General features: G+C 40.5%; 1 protein-coding gene and 1 long non-coding RNA gene across 4 annotated transcripts in view; one reads left to right on the top strand and one right to left on the bottom strand.

Annotated features, from left to right (window-relative positions):
- vwdel (von Willebrand factor D and EGF domains-like) overlaps positions 1–11698 on the bottom strand; it is a 52292-nt gene extending 40594 nt beyond the window's left edge. Inside the window, exons 1-6 of one of the 3 annotated variants that reach the window (XM_047358254.1) lie at positions 11314–11673; positions 8905–9095; positions 8351–8582; positions 5570–5644; positions 3554–3783; positions 2281–2370 (exon numbers count right to left, since the gene is read on the bottom strand). In XM_047358254.1, the coding sequence (XP_047214210.1) occupies positions 2281–2370; positions 3554–3783; positions 5570–5644; positions 8351–8582; positions 8905–9095; positions 11314–11389 (894 nt within the window). In that variant the 5' untranslated portion in view covers positions 11390–11673. Of the gene's footprint in view, positions 1–2280; positions 2371–3553; positions 3784–5569; positions 5645–8350; positions 8583–8904; positions 9096–11313 lie in introns of all 3 variants that reach the window. The other 2 variants (XM_047358263.1, XM_047358271.1) reach the window with 2 other exon arrangements.
- Positions 11699–14947: 3249 nt separating this feature from the next.
- LOC124863743 lies at positions 14948–15449 on the top strand. The gene is made up of 2 exons (XR_007037193.1): positions 14948–15152; positions 15229–15449. It is a non-coding gene; the product is annotated as an uncharacterized LOC124863743 (long non-coding RNA).
- Positions 15450–15921: the final 472 nt, after the last annotated feature.

The raw sequence follows: 15921 nt of genomic DNA on the forward strand, positions 1-15921 counted from the left end.
TCCATTGCCCGGGTCAGGTTCTTGTTGTTGGGCCCTAAGAACAGTGTCCTCCATCTCCCACCTGAGTGCTCCAATCGTCCAACTGGGTGGTAGGATGGGAGCTGGTTCCTTCACGGAATCATCAGTGGCAAACTGTCTGGAGAGGGCATCCGGCTTAGTGTTCTTAGGTCTGGGTCTGAAAGAAATGCATAAGTCAAAACAAGAGAAAAATAAAGACCACCGAGACTGGTGTGGGTTAAGTCTTTTATCTGACTGGAGGTAGGCCAAGTTCTTATAATCAGTCCAGACTTGGATGGGATGCTCAGCCCCCTCAAGCCAGTGGCACCACTCCTCAAGGGCCAGTTTAATTCCTAGCAGTTCTCTGTCACCCACGTCATAGTTTCTCTCTGTATTAATGAACCTGCAGGAAAAAAAAGCACAAGGATGAAGTCTCCCATCTTCTGAGTTCTTTGATAACACCGCCCCGACTCCAATGTCAGAGGCGTCGACCTCTAGGACGAACTGTCTTGAGGAATCCGGATGGACTAAGATGGGGGCTTGGGAGAACCTTTCTTTGAGAGCTTGGAGGGCTGCCTCGGCTTCAGATGACCAGAAAAATGAGGACGTAGAGGAGGTTAGTGCAGTCAGAGGTACAGCAATGAGACTATAATCCTTAATGAAACGTCTGTAAAAATTTGCAAAACCCAAAAAACGCTGTAATGATTTGCGAGAGTCAAGCACTGGCCATTCCAGTACTGCCTTTAATTTCTCTGGATCAGAACGTACCTGTCCACCCTCAAGGATGTAGCCCAGAAATGTGATGGAAGACTAATGAAACTCACAGTTCTTGGCTTTAACAAACAAGCAGTTCTTCAAAAGGCGCTGCAGTACTTGGCGAACGTGCCTACGGTGCTCCTGAACGTCCTTCGAGTAGATCAATATGTCATCCAAGTTTACGAAAACAAAAATGTGCAAAAAGTCTCTGAGCACGTCGTTGACTAAAGCCTGGAACACAGCAGGAGCATTACATAGTCCAAAGGTCATGACCAAGTATTCAAAATGGCCTAACAGCGTCTTGAAAGCCGTCTTCCACTCATCCCCCTGGCGGCTCCTGACCAGATGGTAAACATTACGGAGATCTAACTTAGAGAATATAGCGGCACTATAAACCGGTTTGAAAGCTGAGGTGAGAAGAGGGTGGAGAAGTGGGTACTTATTCTTAACGGTGATTTGGTTTAAACCCCTATAATCAATGCAAGGACGTAAAGAACCGTCCTTCTTCCCTACAAAGAAAAAGCCTGCCCCAAGTGGTGAGGATGAGGGCCGAATAATACCTGCAGGCAAGGAGTCATTTATATAATTCTCCATAGACTTTTGCTCTGGACGGGAGATGTTATAAAGTTTGCTAGTGGGCAGGGGCACACCGGGAAGAAGGTTGATCGTGCAATCATAGGGTCTGTGAGGTGGTAGGGACAGGGCCTTATTTTTACAAAAGACTCCCTTAAAATCATGGTATTCAAGGGGCACATGAGTTAGAACAATTACCTTGTCCTCTTTCTTGGCCTGTTGAGGTTGACTAGGGGAATATGCGGATTGGAGACAAGATGAGTGACAATTAGTGGACCAGGATTTAATACGACACGTAGACCAATCTAAATGCGGATCATGTTCTTGCAACCAGGGAAAACCTAAGACTAATGAGCCTTGAGATACAGGAAACACACAAAAAAATGTCTCCTCTCTATGATTGCCAGACAATAAACGTTCTACTGGTTTGGTTCGTTGAGTTATTTGCTGCAACTTCTTACTGTCTAGAGCTAGAACAGAACGTGGGGAATCAACTTCTATACCTGCCTGATTTACCAACTCTGAATCTATCAAATTCTGTTTCCAGCCAGAATCTATCAATGCTGATAAGGTCATGGTATGCTGGTTCACTATGATAGTAGCAGGTAAGCTAAATCTGGGGGCTTTACAAATCTGAGCGTGGTCCACCAAAGCGGGTGGACCCTGCCTTTTAATGGCCCGGGGCAGACAGGACAAGTTGCTACAAAATGGTCAGAAGAACCACAGTAAAAACACTGCTTTGATAATCTGCATCTCTGTCTCTCTTCTGAAGAAAGACAAGTGCAAACATAAACACAACCCAGATCCTGACATCTTCATTGATCAACACATATTTATTAAAAATAGCAGTAAGAGATTTTAAAATATATTTTACATATGTAACTCATAAATTCTATAGTTAAAAATATACTATACATCAAGAGACATCATAAATATATAATAAATTACCTGTACCTTTATACCAGCTAAAAACTCCTGACTTTCCACTGGAGTGCTCCAATTATCTGGTGATTCCAGCAAGAAACTGGAGCTGGAGCAGTAAATCTGAAAGACAGAGACGATCATTTTAGTAAAATTGATTTCCTTTAACATTTTGCTCATTGTATCGTTACCATTGCCCTACCTCTTAGTCCCAAACACAGATTTTATGGAAAGAAAATGTCAGGATCTGGGTTGTGTTTTATGCTTGTTACATGTGTTCAGTGTTTTCAGATGGTGCTGGAGTTCTCAGGTGTGCTGGGTGACAGGTGCGACTTATTCTACTGATTACTTTGAGGAGTACTTAAGCAGGAGGCTGCCAGCACTTCAATGCCAGACTGTTTTGCCCACAGTGGTAACAAGCGCAAGCCAAACACTAAGTCTATGCTTTGTTCTTTGACCTCGTGTAACTTTGTTTATGCTCCTTTGCAGGCTAAGTAAACCTGAACCCAGGATTTATGTCACGTACGAAAGCGTACCCTGTCCACCCTCCAACGTAAACATCTGCACACCGAACTCATTCCTGTTAGCTCCGAGCTCATACTGAACAGCACCTAAGAACCTTCTACAAACCTGGCGACCTGACCACACCTATTTAGTAAGCTGTTCTCTTGATTGCATTAATTCATTGTTCTTAGTTCCATATCATTCAGTTCCCTATTTTCACCAGTTCTCTTCCCTTCTTCCCATACAGTTGGAAAATCATCCGTTCCTGATTATCTTTGTCACAATAAACATCCTTTACATATTCTGTTTCTCCTGAGTGTTCTCTGTATGTGGGTCAGATCTACTGCAAACAAAATGACAGAAAATACATGTCTGAACTTAAAGAAACCCGTTGAATGCCTAAACTAAAAGACAGAATCTGAAGGTTTTATGGGTAAATGGTATAAAATATTTTATATTTATTTATTCAGTTGAACTTGCATGTATTTTCTGCATTAAATGATCCAGGATTGTATGGCTCTGTTCAGTTTGGTTAAGCATGTTAACATTTTTATAATTTTTTGTTTTCCCAAACCCAGTACTTGTAGCTAAATTCCCTAACCCGATTTCTATATTTTTAGACTGGCTTTCTAAGAAGCTGTCATCACAGCTAATTCTTAGAAATATCATTCTGTTATATATATTCCTGACGTATTTGTACTGATAACTCTTTATGTTAAGATGTGTCCATCTTTAATAAAGTTTTTAAGAGTTAACCTATGTGATGAAAATCAAGTTAAAGCAACCAGGCCCAGAATCACACCTTGTTCCCCAACCGGAGGTTGAAGCCATCCAGCTCAATAAAGGCAGAAGTGTGGATGGTGGTCTCCTGTCTGAGCTCCTCCTTCCTGCCCTCAGGTGAGAGGCGTGACCAGGTTACCACATAACCCAGGGAGCTGCTGGAGCTGCTGTCAAAGCTGCACTTCAGGTGGACTGTGTTACCTTTCACTTCTGAGACAATCACAGGCACGGACAAGGCGGGAGGCTGCTTAGCTGAGCAGGGAGAAAAACAAAGGAAACTAGTGAGACTTTTGTTTTAAAACTACATGTTGTGTAGGTTCAGAGTGGTTTGCAGTCATAAACGTTTTTTGTGATAGGAAAATGTTAACTTTAGCTTCAACTCTTGAAACAATAAGCAGCTATGCATTAAGCAGGAGATATCAGAGATCTTCAAGAGATTTATTTAAAACCTGCTTCTAGTACAAGAAATAAAGGACAAACTCAACCAACCCTGAAAAGGCAAAATCTATGATTATTAAATACGATAAAGCTAAAGTTGCCAAATGTTAAAATCTATAAAATCATTCTGTTTTCATTAAGTTACTACGTAATTCAGGCAACCTAGCACAGAAACTGTGATCATGTCTGTAAAAGAACATGCAACATCAGATGAGGACTGTGAAATGTTCCCTCCAGCAGGTATATTTGACCATTGAAGAAGGAGGTCTCATAAAGACCCCTTAGATCTGGAGGAATCCGCATGTCTCAAAAGATTTACTTCAAAAGTATACTGTACCCTGGAAAAGTGATACACAATACACCAGCTTAATAAATACTCCAGAGGACAGAAGCCTCATCATTAATCAGAACATATTCAGCAAGGGTTTGGGGACCAGTGGATTTTGTCTCTTCTTTTTGTGGATGATGTGGTCCTGCTGGCCCCCTCTAGTCAAGACCTACAGCATGCGCTGTGGCGGTTCGCAGCCGAGTGTGAAGCGGCTGGGATGAGGATCAGCTCCTCCAAGTCCGAGGCCATGGTAATCGACCGGAAAAGGGTGGCTTGTCCTCTTCAGGTTGGAGGGGAGTTCCTGCCTCAAGTGGAGGAGTTTAAGTATCTCGGGGTCTTGTTCACGAGTGAGGGAAGAATGGAGCGGGAGATCGACAGACGAATCGGTGCGGCTGCCACAGTAATGGGGGCGCTGTGCCGGTCCGTTGTGGTGAAGAGAGAGCTGAGCCGAAAAGCAAAGCTCTCAATTTACTGGTCGGTCTACGTTCCTACCCTCACTTATGGCCATGAACTTTGGGTCATGACCGAAAGAACGAGATCACGGATACAAGCGGCTGAAATGAGCTTCCTCCGTAGGGTGTCCGGGCACTCCCTTAGAGATAGGGTGAGGAGCTCGGCCATCCGGGAGGGGCTCGGAGTAGAGCCGCTGCTCCTCCACATCGAGAGGAGTCAGTTGAGGTGGCTCGGACATCTATACCGGATGCCTCCTGGAAGCCTTCCTCGAGAGGTGTTCAAGGCACGTCCCACCGGGAGGAGGCCCAGGGGACGGCCCAGGACACGCTGGAGGGACTATGTCTCTCGGCTGACCTGGGAACGCCTTGGGCTCCCCCTGGAGGAGCTGGAGGAGGTGTCTGGAGAGAGGGACATCTGGGCGTCTCTGTTGAGTCTGCTGCCCCCGCGACCCGGTCCAGGATAAAGCGGAAGACGACGAGTACAAGTACGAGTATTCAGCAAGGCTCATTCTTAGAACATTAACAGAATAGGAGATTCTGGAATTGATGGGAGTCAATACTAAATGTGTTACATATTATATGTAATTAATCATCATCAGGGCACCTGGGTCTGCATCCCAGAACTTGGCTTGGCATAGGTTACAAAATAATGAAGGGAATCATGATGGAGATTAGGCTTAAGAAATACAAAGACAGTTCAGCTCATCAAGAGAGGCAAGGAAGAGATTGTTCATTCATTGCTGTCCACACTGCTGCTACTCCTGAATTGTTTTGGTGTTTGACGAAACAAAAACAGACAACCGCAATGCGGGCACCTTACTTTTACATAATCCACCAACATTCACCTCGTCAGGACCACACAGGGGAGACATTGTGGGCAACGTTTCCGACATCTCTGCAAAACAGAATTTCATGAATATATATGAAACTTTTTTAACTCCTTCTTGAAATCTGTGTCTCATTGAATTTCCCCCAGTCCCCAGATTAACAAATAGGATATATTCACAGCATTACTTTTTAATTTATGTTTAAAATTTATATTTATTAGGCTTAAGAAGGTATTTATTCAAATAAAGGGCACAAACACAGTCTGAGTCAACATTTGAAGTGCCTGTGACACATCTTTCCCACGAATGCAGAAAGCAAAAGAAAACATCTTAATATTTAAGGGATTGAGCAGTAACTGGTATGATTTTAGGATTAAAGATGTGATTAAAGACAATTGTGACACAAAATAGGTATCTTTTTTTAGATGTTTTTTGCAGCATTAGTGTTCTTTATTTTTCCGGTATTTTTGTTGAAAGTAGGCAGACAGGAAATGGGGGTGAAGAGAGGGGAAAGCATGTGGCAAATGTCGCAGGGGCCATGACTCGAACCTGGGATGGCTGCGTCAAGGACTAATGACTCTGTGCATGGGTCGTGAGCGTAATCCCCTGCACCACCAGCACCGCTCCCAAAATAAGCATATTTTAATGTTAAGTTTTGCAAGTCCAAAGTCGCACAGAAATGACGTCAAAGGGGAAGTCTCCGGTCATTCATTGTGTGAGTGTAAATGATAAATGGATCAGGTAGAAGCCAAGTTATGTCAGAACCCCACATCTCAGATGTTAGGTTATCTTCCCGAGGAAGGAGGACGTTGAAGTAGAGTCTATAGCCACGCTGTTCAGAGCATCTGATTGGAAAAGATCACCAAAGAAAAGGTTGTTGTTGCTGTTGCTAAACGGATCAAGACTCGGCAGGTAAGAACACTTCTATGTTGCAAAAGTACATTTAGATATAAGCAGTTATTGTTGATAATTAAAAACCTGAAATTATTTTTATTGTTACTAATAATCCAAAATTATTATTAAAATAAAATAAACTATACACGCGTATGATATATTTACATAAATGTTTCTCTAAGGATTCTAATATTAAGTTTAAACAAATGACAGACCAGGTAGTGTCTTCAGATCGTGGATCATTCCTTGTGTCTGCAGCTGCTGCTCTATGCTGCTCACTTCGCCTCCGGCTGTTTCACTCAGTGCCGTATTTACTGTAACCCTGGATTTACACTGTATATGCTCCGGTCCAGTCGAGTCCGGTCCGGTCCGGTGCGAAGCCTGGAGGAGCTCCAAGAACCATACGCAGATCGCCCAATACGAGCCAGTGTTAATGCGGTAGCAAGTCCAAAACAACTCACTCTGTGGAAGAACTGCTTCATTTTTTTGTTTTATGCATCCAGATATTTTCATGTGTTTTGTTCTACAATGAGTAAGTTCACTAAGGTGCATTTAATGTTTAATTGTTCGGTTTATAATACTTTAGTTAACCCAGTAACTGGTCTAATTAATCTATTACAACTGCTAACATATACAGGTGTGTATATCTAAATATATGTGTGTATTTATTAATATAGCGAGATCTAGGTATAATTCATGCATATTGACTCCTTCTGTGCTCCAACATCCGGCTAAAATAAACTCTGGTGGAATAAGATGGCCGCTCTGCACGCCGCAAAACGTGTGCTCTGCCATCTGATGAAAGCTGACTTTGCGTCTCTCTCTGATAGTGACTAAAATATATCAAAAGAAATATCAGATTCTTCGCTGCCGTCTGTGTTGCTGGCTATTGTAGCAGCAGTCAGTTTACCTGCGGGGTTCCCCTCTGACGCCTTAAAAGAGCGCAACAAAATCACAAAGGAGTAGTCTGGAAGTGCCTGTTTAATGAAATTTATGACCATATATCTCAACAACTGTTGATATTCAGTGGCATGAATTTACTTTTTAAAATATTTGATCAATGTTCTTTTCCATAAATGTAATTAGATTTTTCATAAAAATTTGATGTCACAGGCATTTTATGTTCAGTGTGAAAAAGAAATGGTTAAACATAGTGCAATTAAACAGTTGTTTTGTCATATATTTTCCCATATCTCACAGACACACCAAGCCTTGCACTCAACACGAGGCATCCGTGTTGATTGGATTTGAATTATTTCAAGATATCACTGTAGACTGTGATGCATTCATGTAACATGCAAATAAAACAGACTGCAGCCTCTCAAGGTGTGAGTGATAATGATAATTATTGTTATTCCTATTTATTTTGACATTGCTTGTTTGTTTCCTGATTTAAACATCATGTGGGCAAAAAAGCTGTAAGCACAACGCTGTTATACCAATTAAACAACATGTTATGAAAAGTGTGCCAGTGAACCTCTTTTTTTACTGATTTCAGCTAATTTATTGGCACCCCCAGAAGTGCAAAAACCCTTGTAAGTTTGGAGGCTGCAGCACGCATCCAAACACTGGAGTAACAAGTTCAATAATACAAGTGTAGTGTGTGACTGATTTAATGAGATACACAAAGATTCAGATAAATGCATTGACAACTGCTTTTTAACAATTTTTGCACCTTCTACCTGCTCCTGATGGGTTTATTGAAGCATCCCTTTCTGGTATTTACAGCTTTAAAGGCAAATATCCAAAACTATCCTTTTCCACATCGAGATGCATGTCTGTGCACATGTCTGTGCAACTAGAAGTCTACTCTAAATCTGCTTCTGCTTATGATGACTTTTTTCACGAAAACCCATGAAAAACATTCTGTATTTATTTACCTTGTGCACAGTAGCCCATGCATCCCGCTGTGGGCTGCAGGAGGTAAACATAGAAATCTCCACAGTTCCGGACGGTGATCGGGATGCGGAACATGCAGCAGTCTTTGCTGTTGCTCTGAAAGATCTGCCAGGCAGCGCAGGCTCTCAGCTGCCTTACCTCCAGCGGTCCTGGAAGGGTCTGACCGTCATCCAGAGATAGCCACACCGGAGCCTGGGTCCCACAATGGTTTACCTAGATCACATAGGTGTGAAAAAATACATCTTTAAGGTGCCGCTACAGTGCACACATTTTAGGCAACATGCTAACATGCTGTCCTCATAAACCAGTATAGTGATAGGCTCATAAGTTTAGAAAATAGATTCCTGTGTTTAAAGACTACAGCAGCAATGTTACTTTTTCAAAAATGCACACTTGATATTGTTCATAATTAGTCAAGTTTTCTGAGAGTAATTTTCATTTATTATTTCCCTTCATATTTATAGTTTGTTGGGGCTCAGAAGCTACAAATCATGATGCCTTTACAAAACATCTCACCACTAAAAAGAGCTTTTACCTCCACACACTGTGTGGGCATACTGGCCCGCTTGTCAAAAATCTGAAACTGGTACCACCCTGGTGTGAGAGAGTGGTCGCAGATGAAGTCCTGCAGCTCTGACTGCTGCAGGCTGCTGGAGCTGAAGGTGGTGCTGCGGTAGGGGTTCTGCAGAACCAAGTGGCCACCAGGCACACACTCTGGAGGAAGAACTGCAAAGACAGCCAGAGACTACCTATAAACAGTGGATATTTACCAAGACTGCAAGTACAAATGATAAAGTATTAATGGAAAGCTTCTGACAGCCCAAATATTGCTTCTTGGATATGCACTTAAATTTCAATCAAAATTTCAAAGCTCATTTAATGTAACAGAACTTACATGTGGTGAGGTTTAAACACACACACCTCAGAAATAAAACTTTATGAACAAAATATGATATTTTCTCCTCTAATAGGGCTGAATTGGACAATAATTTTACTATTAACTTTAATAAATACACCAAGCCCAACTAAAAAGAGAAACTTGTGAAACGTGTTGTTCTTCAATTAGCTTTTTCACAGCCTGGAGTCTGATACTTGAAACTATGAGATGTTAAGTTTTACCCACTCTATAAACTGTTTTCATGAAAACGTGAAAGCTAAATCCAGAGGGAGACAATTGGGCAGGACATGGAAGGTGAGCAGGATCTTTCCTCATTGAAAAATGTTTTGATGAAACCACAAAACATAGAAACATCACATGGAGGAAAAAAATGTTTAATACTTGGCGGTATTAAATAAAATTCCTGAATCTTGTACATTTCTCTCTGCATTTAGGGCAGCTTTTACATCATAGGGACATTTCAGCTAACGTGCCCAGAACGTTTCTCCTCTGGAACTTATTTTCCTCAAACCTTCAGATTTACCATGGTTGTTTCCTTTTAAATGTGGGGTCCCAAACAGTGCCTTTATGTAGATTATGTTTTATGTTGGCATTGAGCAGTTATGTCCTACTACTACAGGCGTGTTGACCAAAGCCTCTTTCAGCAGCTGAATGTGAGGAATAAGAAGCTACCATCCCAAAAAACAAAAGGTAGTGATTTTCAGTAATAAAACTATAATTTTTCTGTCACATTGAATACCCTTTGTAACTTATATAAACTCACTACAAACTCCACTGAAAGATGATGTAGTAAACTTTAAAATGATCATGCTGTCTTGCTTTTTAAGTGAAAGGTGTGGAAAGAAAAAGAGAGTCTTATTCAGGATTATTTTACAGGGGTTACATTCTGAAACTGACTTAAAACAGCTTCAAACTCAGGGAACGTTTATAACTTTCACAGTGTTTAAATTAAAGTCTGTGTAATATGTCACTGAAAAGCATTAACAACACACATGGTGCAGCTTAATATCTGTGAAGGATTTAGGGGGCTTTCTTATCTTTTTTACCTGTGACTCAGAAAAAAATAAAAATAAAATTAACTTATCTAATGCCAGCAACATACATTTTCAAATTATCAAGAGATACAGTTAAGCCTGAAATTATTCGTACCCCTGGCAAATTTAGGTTTTAAGTAATGTTTCTAGAGAGACCCAGCCAGAGTCTTAACTTGAATCTAGTAGAGAATCTGTAGAGGGAGGTAAAGATTAGGGTGATGAGAAGGAGGCCTTCAAACTTTAAAGACTTGGAGCTAATTACCAAAGATACACTATCCATGTACCAGTGGGAACAAGCAAAAAGCTGGTCAGCAATTATAAGAATGGTTTGATTAATGCCAATAAAGTTCTAATTACGGAGAAGGGCATAAATAATTGTAGACATGCCATGTTTATTTAAGGGTAAATAAAAACAGATCTTTTTTAAAATGTATAATCATTCACACTTATCATTAACATACAATGTATTGAAAACTGAGGAGAGAAAGAGAAAACACACAAGCTCTAACTGAGCAGAAGCAGCCTCTCCTGTTCTCAGGGGAAAGCTTTTCAACCCTGACTTGAGAGGTCAAGTGAAAACCAATTTCCGGCCAATCCTTCCCAACAGTGACAATCAGATAAACTGTTGATAAAGAGAGGATAGCGGCTGTCTCAGCTTCACACACATCCTTCACTAACTACCTACACAGGAAGTCTGAGAAGCTATTTCCTGGTCTGTTTCTGTGAGGGCTTTCTGACAGTCAGTTAGGCCCATCATAAATGGATGTATCATAGATGATGGGATGCGTTGACCTAGATGACAGCCACATAAAAATACACGTGGAAAAGCATATGCTAAATGAATGCCTTTCTACAACAGATCAATTGATTTTTAGAGTAAAAATATAGATTTAAAATCCATCTAGGGGATTCTAGACAAAACAGCTGCCAGGTTTAGTACTCTGTGGAGGCATACAGAATACTGCTGATGAGTTAATCAGACTCAGAGCGCTTTAAAAAGGTGAGAGCCTACCTGTTTCAGCGTGCATTGCGTTGGGGAGTGAGAACACAACGCAGAGAAGATGTCTGAGGAGAAACCACAGCCTCATCCTTCTGTCGAGGGTCACCGCGCGACTTTACCACCGAACAGCGCGAGGACAGAGCGCGAGGATCGGAAGTCCTCCCAGCGCGGCACGAGCTCTGCCTTGTTTTCTCCCGCGTCTCTTTTAGTTTGTTTAAATCGATTTTTATCCTCAAGTACAGAAGCTGTCCAACGAGTCGCGCTTCAGCGCTGCTGTAGGCTTCAGCATCACAGCGCGTTAGGAGGAGCATTACCTTCAAATTACCCAAACCCCCATAACTCGAGCACAGCTGAGCTTCCATCCGCTCTGATGTTCTTTTTAATAACATTACTGCAAGAAATGTCCTTATTGAAGAAACCGTTTAACCCGTTAAATGACATCAACAGACTTTCAGGCAAAATTCGTATAAACAATCAAAACGTAAAGGTGATTAACAAGTGTTAAGCTATACTGCCGATTTTGTAGGTTTTCCCACTTGCAAAGCGTGTAGAAGTCTTAAAAATTACACAACGTGATTTTCTGGATTTTTGCTTTAGATTCCGTCACTCACAGTTAAAGAGTATCATAAAAAAAATAAAGATTTCTCATGCTTTGTAAGTGGGGCAGCCTGCAAAATCAGCAGTGTGTCAAATACTTGTTCTTCCTACTGTGTGTGTGTGTGTGTGTGTGTGTGTATGCATACACACAGATGTGTTTGCAATCTTCCTAAACAGAGCAGAAGTTTGGCTAAGGGTTTAACCATAAAAAACACTACAGGCCATCCACTGCTGTTTCATTAGTCACTACTCCAAACCACTTAAACAGATGGTGCTTCATTTTTTTAGGGAAACAGCCAAACAGCGGGATTTTGGATGAAACAGGAATAACATTAACAGCTTTTTCCAAACTGCTTTACCATTCTTTCTCACACTTTAATTTCTGCTTTGCTCCTCAGAGTTTATCAGTCACCCACTTTAAGAAACTGTGAAATAGTTAAATTAAAATAGTGAAATTAATATACCAAAACATATCGAGAAATAATTCAGAGGAAACTTTGGATGAAATCAGTATTCATCGCTTTTGTTAAGGCTGTGATTACAGTTAGGTAAACAAAAAATGTACTCTTTACATCCCTTTTCATTCTGTACACCTCAGACTTCCAGCACAAGACAGACTCCTATCATCTGCAGAAATACTTAAGATGACTCAGCAGTTGCTGGGTGGATCAGAGATGGACAAGAGGGTGAAAACAGAGAGCTGGTGGACTGATTTGTGGTATGATGTGGAAACAATCATCTCAACTTGAATTTGAACAAAACAAATGAGATGACCCTAGACTTCAAGAGAAAGAGAAAAAGGTCAAACACTATTTCCATAATGGGAGAAGAAGTAGAAGTGGTGGAGGAGTATAAGTACCTTGGTGTACACCTGGACAACAGACTTGACTGGAGAACCAACATTGAAGCCTTCTACAAGAAAAGACAGAGCAGACTGTACTTTTTGAGGAAGCCTAGGTCATTCAGTGTTTTCAGCAAGATGCTGCATATCTACTATAGGTGTGTTATGGAGAGTGCAATCTCTTCTGCCATCATCTGTTGGGAAAGCAGCATCAAGCTAATAAAGAAGGCTGGCTCTGTTCTGGGGACTCCTCTGGAACCTCTGGAGATCATTGTGCAAAGAAAGATTCTTCATAAAATGAAGAATATTATGGAGAACCCCGGGCATCCTCTTCATGAGATTGTCCTACAACAAGAGAGTGTTTTCAGTCAGACGCTACTACAGAAGTGCTGTAATACAGATCGCTACAGTAGATCATTCCTGCCCACAGCCATCAGCATCTACAATGGCTCTTTGAAGAAACCTGCATAATTTTAGTTAGAACATTTAATTTCCATTTGGGATTCATTTAAATATTTTTTTATTGAGTTATATTGAATAAAATGGTAAATAGTACACTTAATAATTAAACAATTAAAAGAGAAAAAAAATATGTTTAGACATTTGATTAGGCGAGCTCACTAGTGTGGTGTCCTTTGTTTTCAAATGTTGACTTAAGGCATTAGACATCAGTTACAGGATCATTACTAAAACTCAACTGTTTAAATAGACCCAAGTTTTAGAATAACCTCTGAGAGAATGCTTTAAGAAACCTTATGCAGATCTAGAAGGAATCAGTTTGAAACAGACAGCTGCACACATCTCTTTCTCCCTGTGCTGCATGAAGGTGCCTGACTCTTAATTTTGAATCTCAGGCTGAGGTAGGATACAAATTCTCCTTCATAAATCTCCTGAACCATCAGCCTGGTAAAGGTCTGGAATAGCCATCAGGAACAACCCCACTTTCTTTGATTCTCCTCATTCATCTTAGACGACCAGCAATCATGAATCACATGTATAAAACGCATGCTCAAGTTAAACCCAAGGAGCAAAGGAGAGACTAAACAAAATCAAATAGCTGCTTTAATAGTGTAATCTTCACCCAAGCTAATGTTGTCCAATTCTCTCTGATTGTAATCAGATACAGAGGTGAGAGAGGTGGCAGCCCTGCACTGTCCTCCAGCAAAATGGACCAGTGAATTCAAACCATGCATAATTATCTTAAACTCCCCCTCCGAGAAGAAAACAGATTGGTTGTGCAATCTGTGGAGTAATGGAGCATAAGAATCCGTGAAATAAACAAGCACAAAAAAAGAAGTCAAACTGAATTTGTTTTTCATAGCCAAAAGAATTTCACAAATTGCATCTTTATTTATTTTAAAATTACTCAAAAAAGAAGTATTATGCTTTTATGGAAGCTGTGATTTGCAACACAGCTGAATGGCGAAAGTTCTTATTTTGGTGTTGAGGTAATAAGTTTCTCCCTTTGTTGGGCACCTGAAAAGTTTTGACAACACCAGCAGAATGCTGTAACGTCTGAGCTTGGTCATCAAGTACGTAATGTTTGGATTAAAGTATGAAATGGCAAGTGTCTTGTTGCGTATGACAGCAGATTTGCTTACTTTAACCATGACATCAGGTTTCTAAAAACACATCCAAAACTCAATACTGTTAAATGGTCTCATGTGCACAAAATCATATTAATCCTCACCAATGGACTTTTTGCTGTTTTGGGGCATTCCAGAAAGCCCCAGTATTTGAGTCCATTCCCATGTGAATTCTGGCCTCAACAAAAATGTTTGAGCCTAACTTCAGATGTAAAACACTCACCTCAGTTCTAATTTTAAACAGTAGATGTCACTACAGAAAAAAATCTGCCTTTCTTCATCAAGAGGTAGTAGAAAAAGAGTGGCACAAACAGTAAACGTCTTACACGCATCCTTCAAATCGGGCAAAATAAGGACACAGCATTTGCTCGGAATGATTCATGAATTGGGACAGCCTTTGTCGCCGCGCTGTAACGTAATCGGCCTACAAATACGGCCTTCGAAGTACATTCCCTTTCCGGTTGATTTTCTGAAATGTAAATTTGTTTTCTGAAATGTAAATTTGTTTTCTGAGATGTAAATTTGTTTCGCATCTTGTTAAATTGTTTTCTGAAATGTAAATTTGTTTTCTGAAATGTAAAAGTGTTTTCTGAAATGTAAATTTGTTTTCTGAAATGTAAATTTGTTTTCTGAAATGTAAAAGTGTTTTCTGAAATGTAAATTTGTTTTCTGAAATGTAAATTTGTTTCGGTACTTGTAAAAGTGTTTTGCACCCCACGGCCACCGTACAAACCTGAGAGTCTGTGTGACGTTGTCCTGCTGTCACCGGATCATCACACCGAGGAGCTGAAATTCAGTTTCCTTATCCCTCAATGGATCCTGAAAAGGTTAGTGGCTTTTATTTTCAGTTTGTCACCATTCTCAGTATTCTGCTCAGCCACTAACACATCTGTCTGCCCTCAGAGGTTCCTGAGCCACCCGCTAATGGTTTCCTGCCGATCGTCTTCCAGGGTTTTCAATAAACCTTTTGACTCTTACCTGCTGTGTCCTGCTAAACTTTCAGGTCCTCTGAGTTATTCATTACAAGAGGTTTGGAGTTGTTTTGTTTGCTTCATAATTCTGTATACTTTTGATGTCTTTACTATGTATTTACAATGTTGAAAGTAATAAATACGGGAAAGCCACTGAATGACAAAACTGTGTCCAAACTTTTCACTGCTGGTGTATATCTTTTTACATCTAAGGCATATTCTCGTTCAAAACAAACATATGGCTGAATCTACCCTGCTGCTATTTTGCATGTTCCAAGGTACAAACTTACCAAACTGCACAAATGGGCTAATGGATCACTCCTGACAGGGTTTTATGTCGTTTATTGCACAAGAGGCCATTTTTGAGGCCAGTAACTGCAAGCATAGCCTAATTTTTACTCTTTAAAATAGATCTTCAGCCTACCAATGCTATTCCAAGTTTCCATTAGAGCTAATTACGTAATACTGTAATGGTATCAATGCCTTTATAATACAAGCTGAAGATCTGGCTTCATACTGCCCAACTAATGTTGTGCTAGCTCAACCTCATCTAAATATTAAGTTCAGTGTCAATATGAACTAATAAAGAGATATAAATAATGATGCCATTGTGACTTACCGTTAT

This window comes from Girardinichthys multiradiatus, chromosome 3, assembly GCF_021462225.1.
Source record: "Girardinichthys multiradiatus isolate DD_20200921_A chromosome 3, DD_fGirMul_XY1, whole genome shotgun sequence".
Lineage (NCBI taxonomy): Eukaryota > Metazoa > Chordata > Actinopteri > Cyprinodontiformes > Goodeidae > Girardinichthys > Girardinichthys multiradiatus.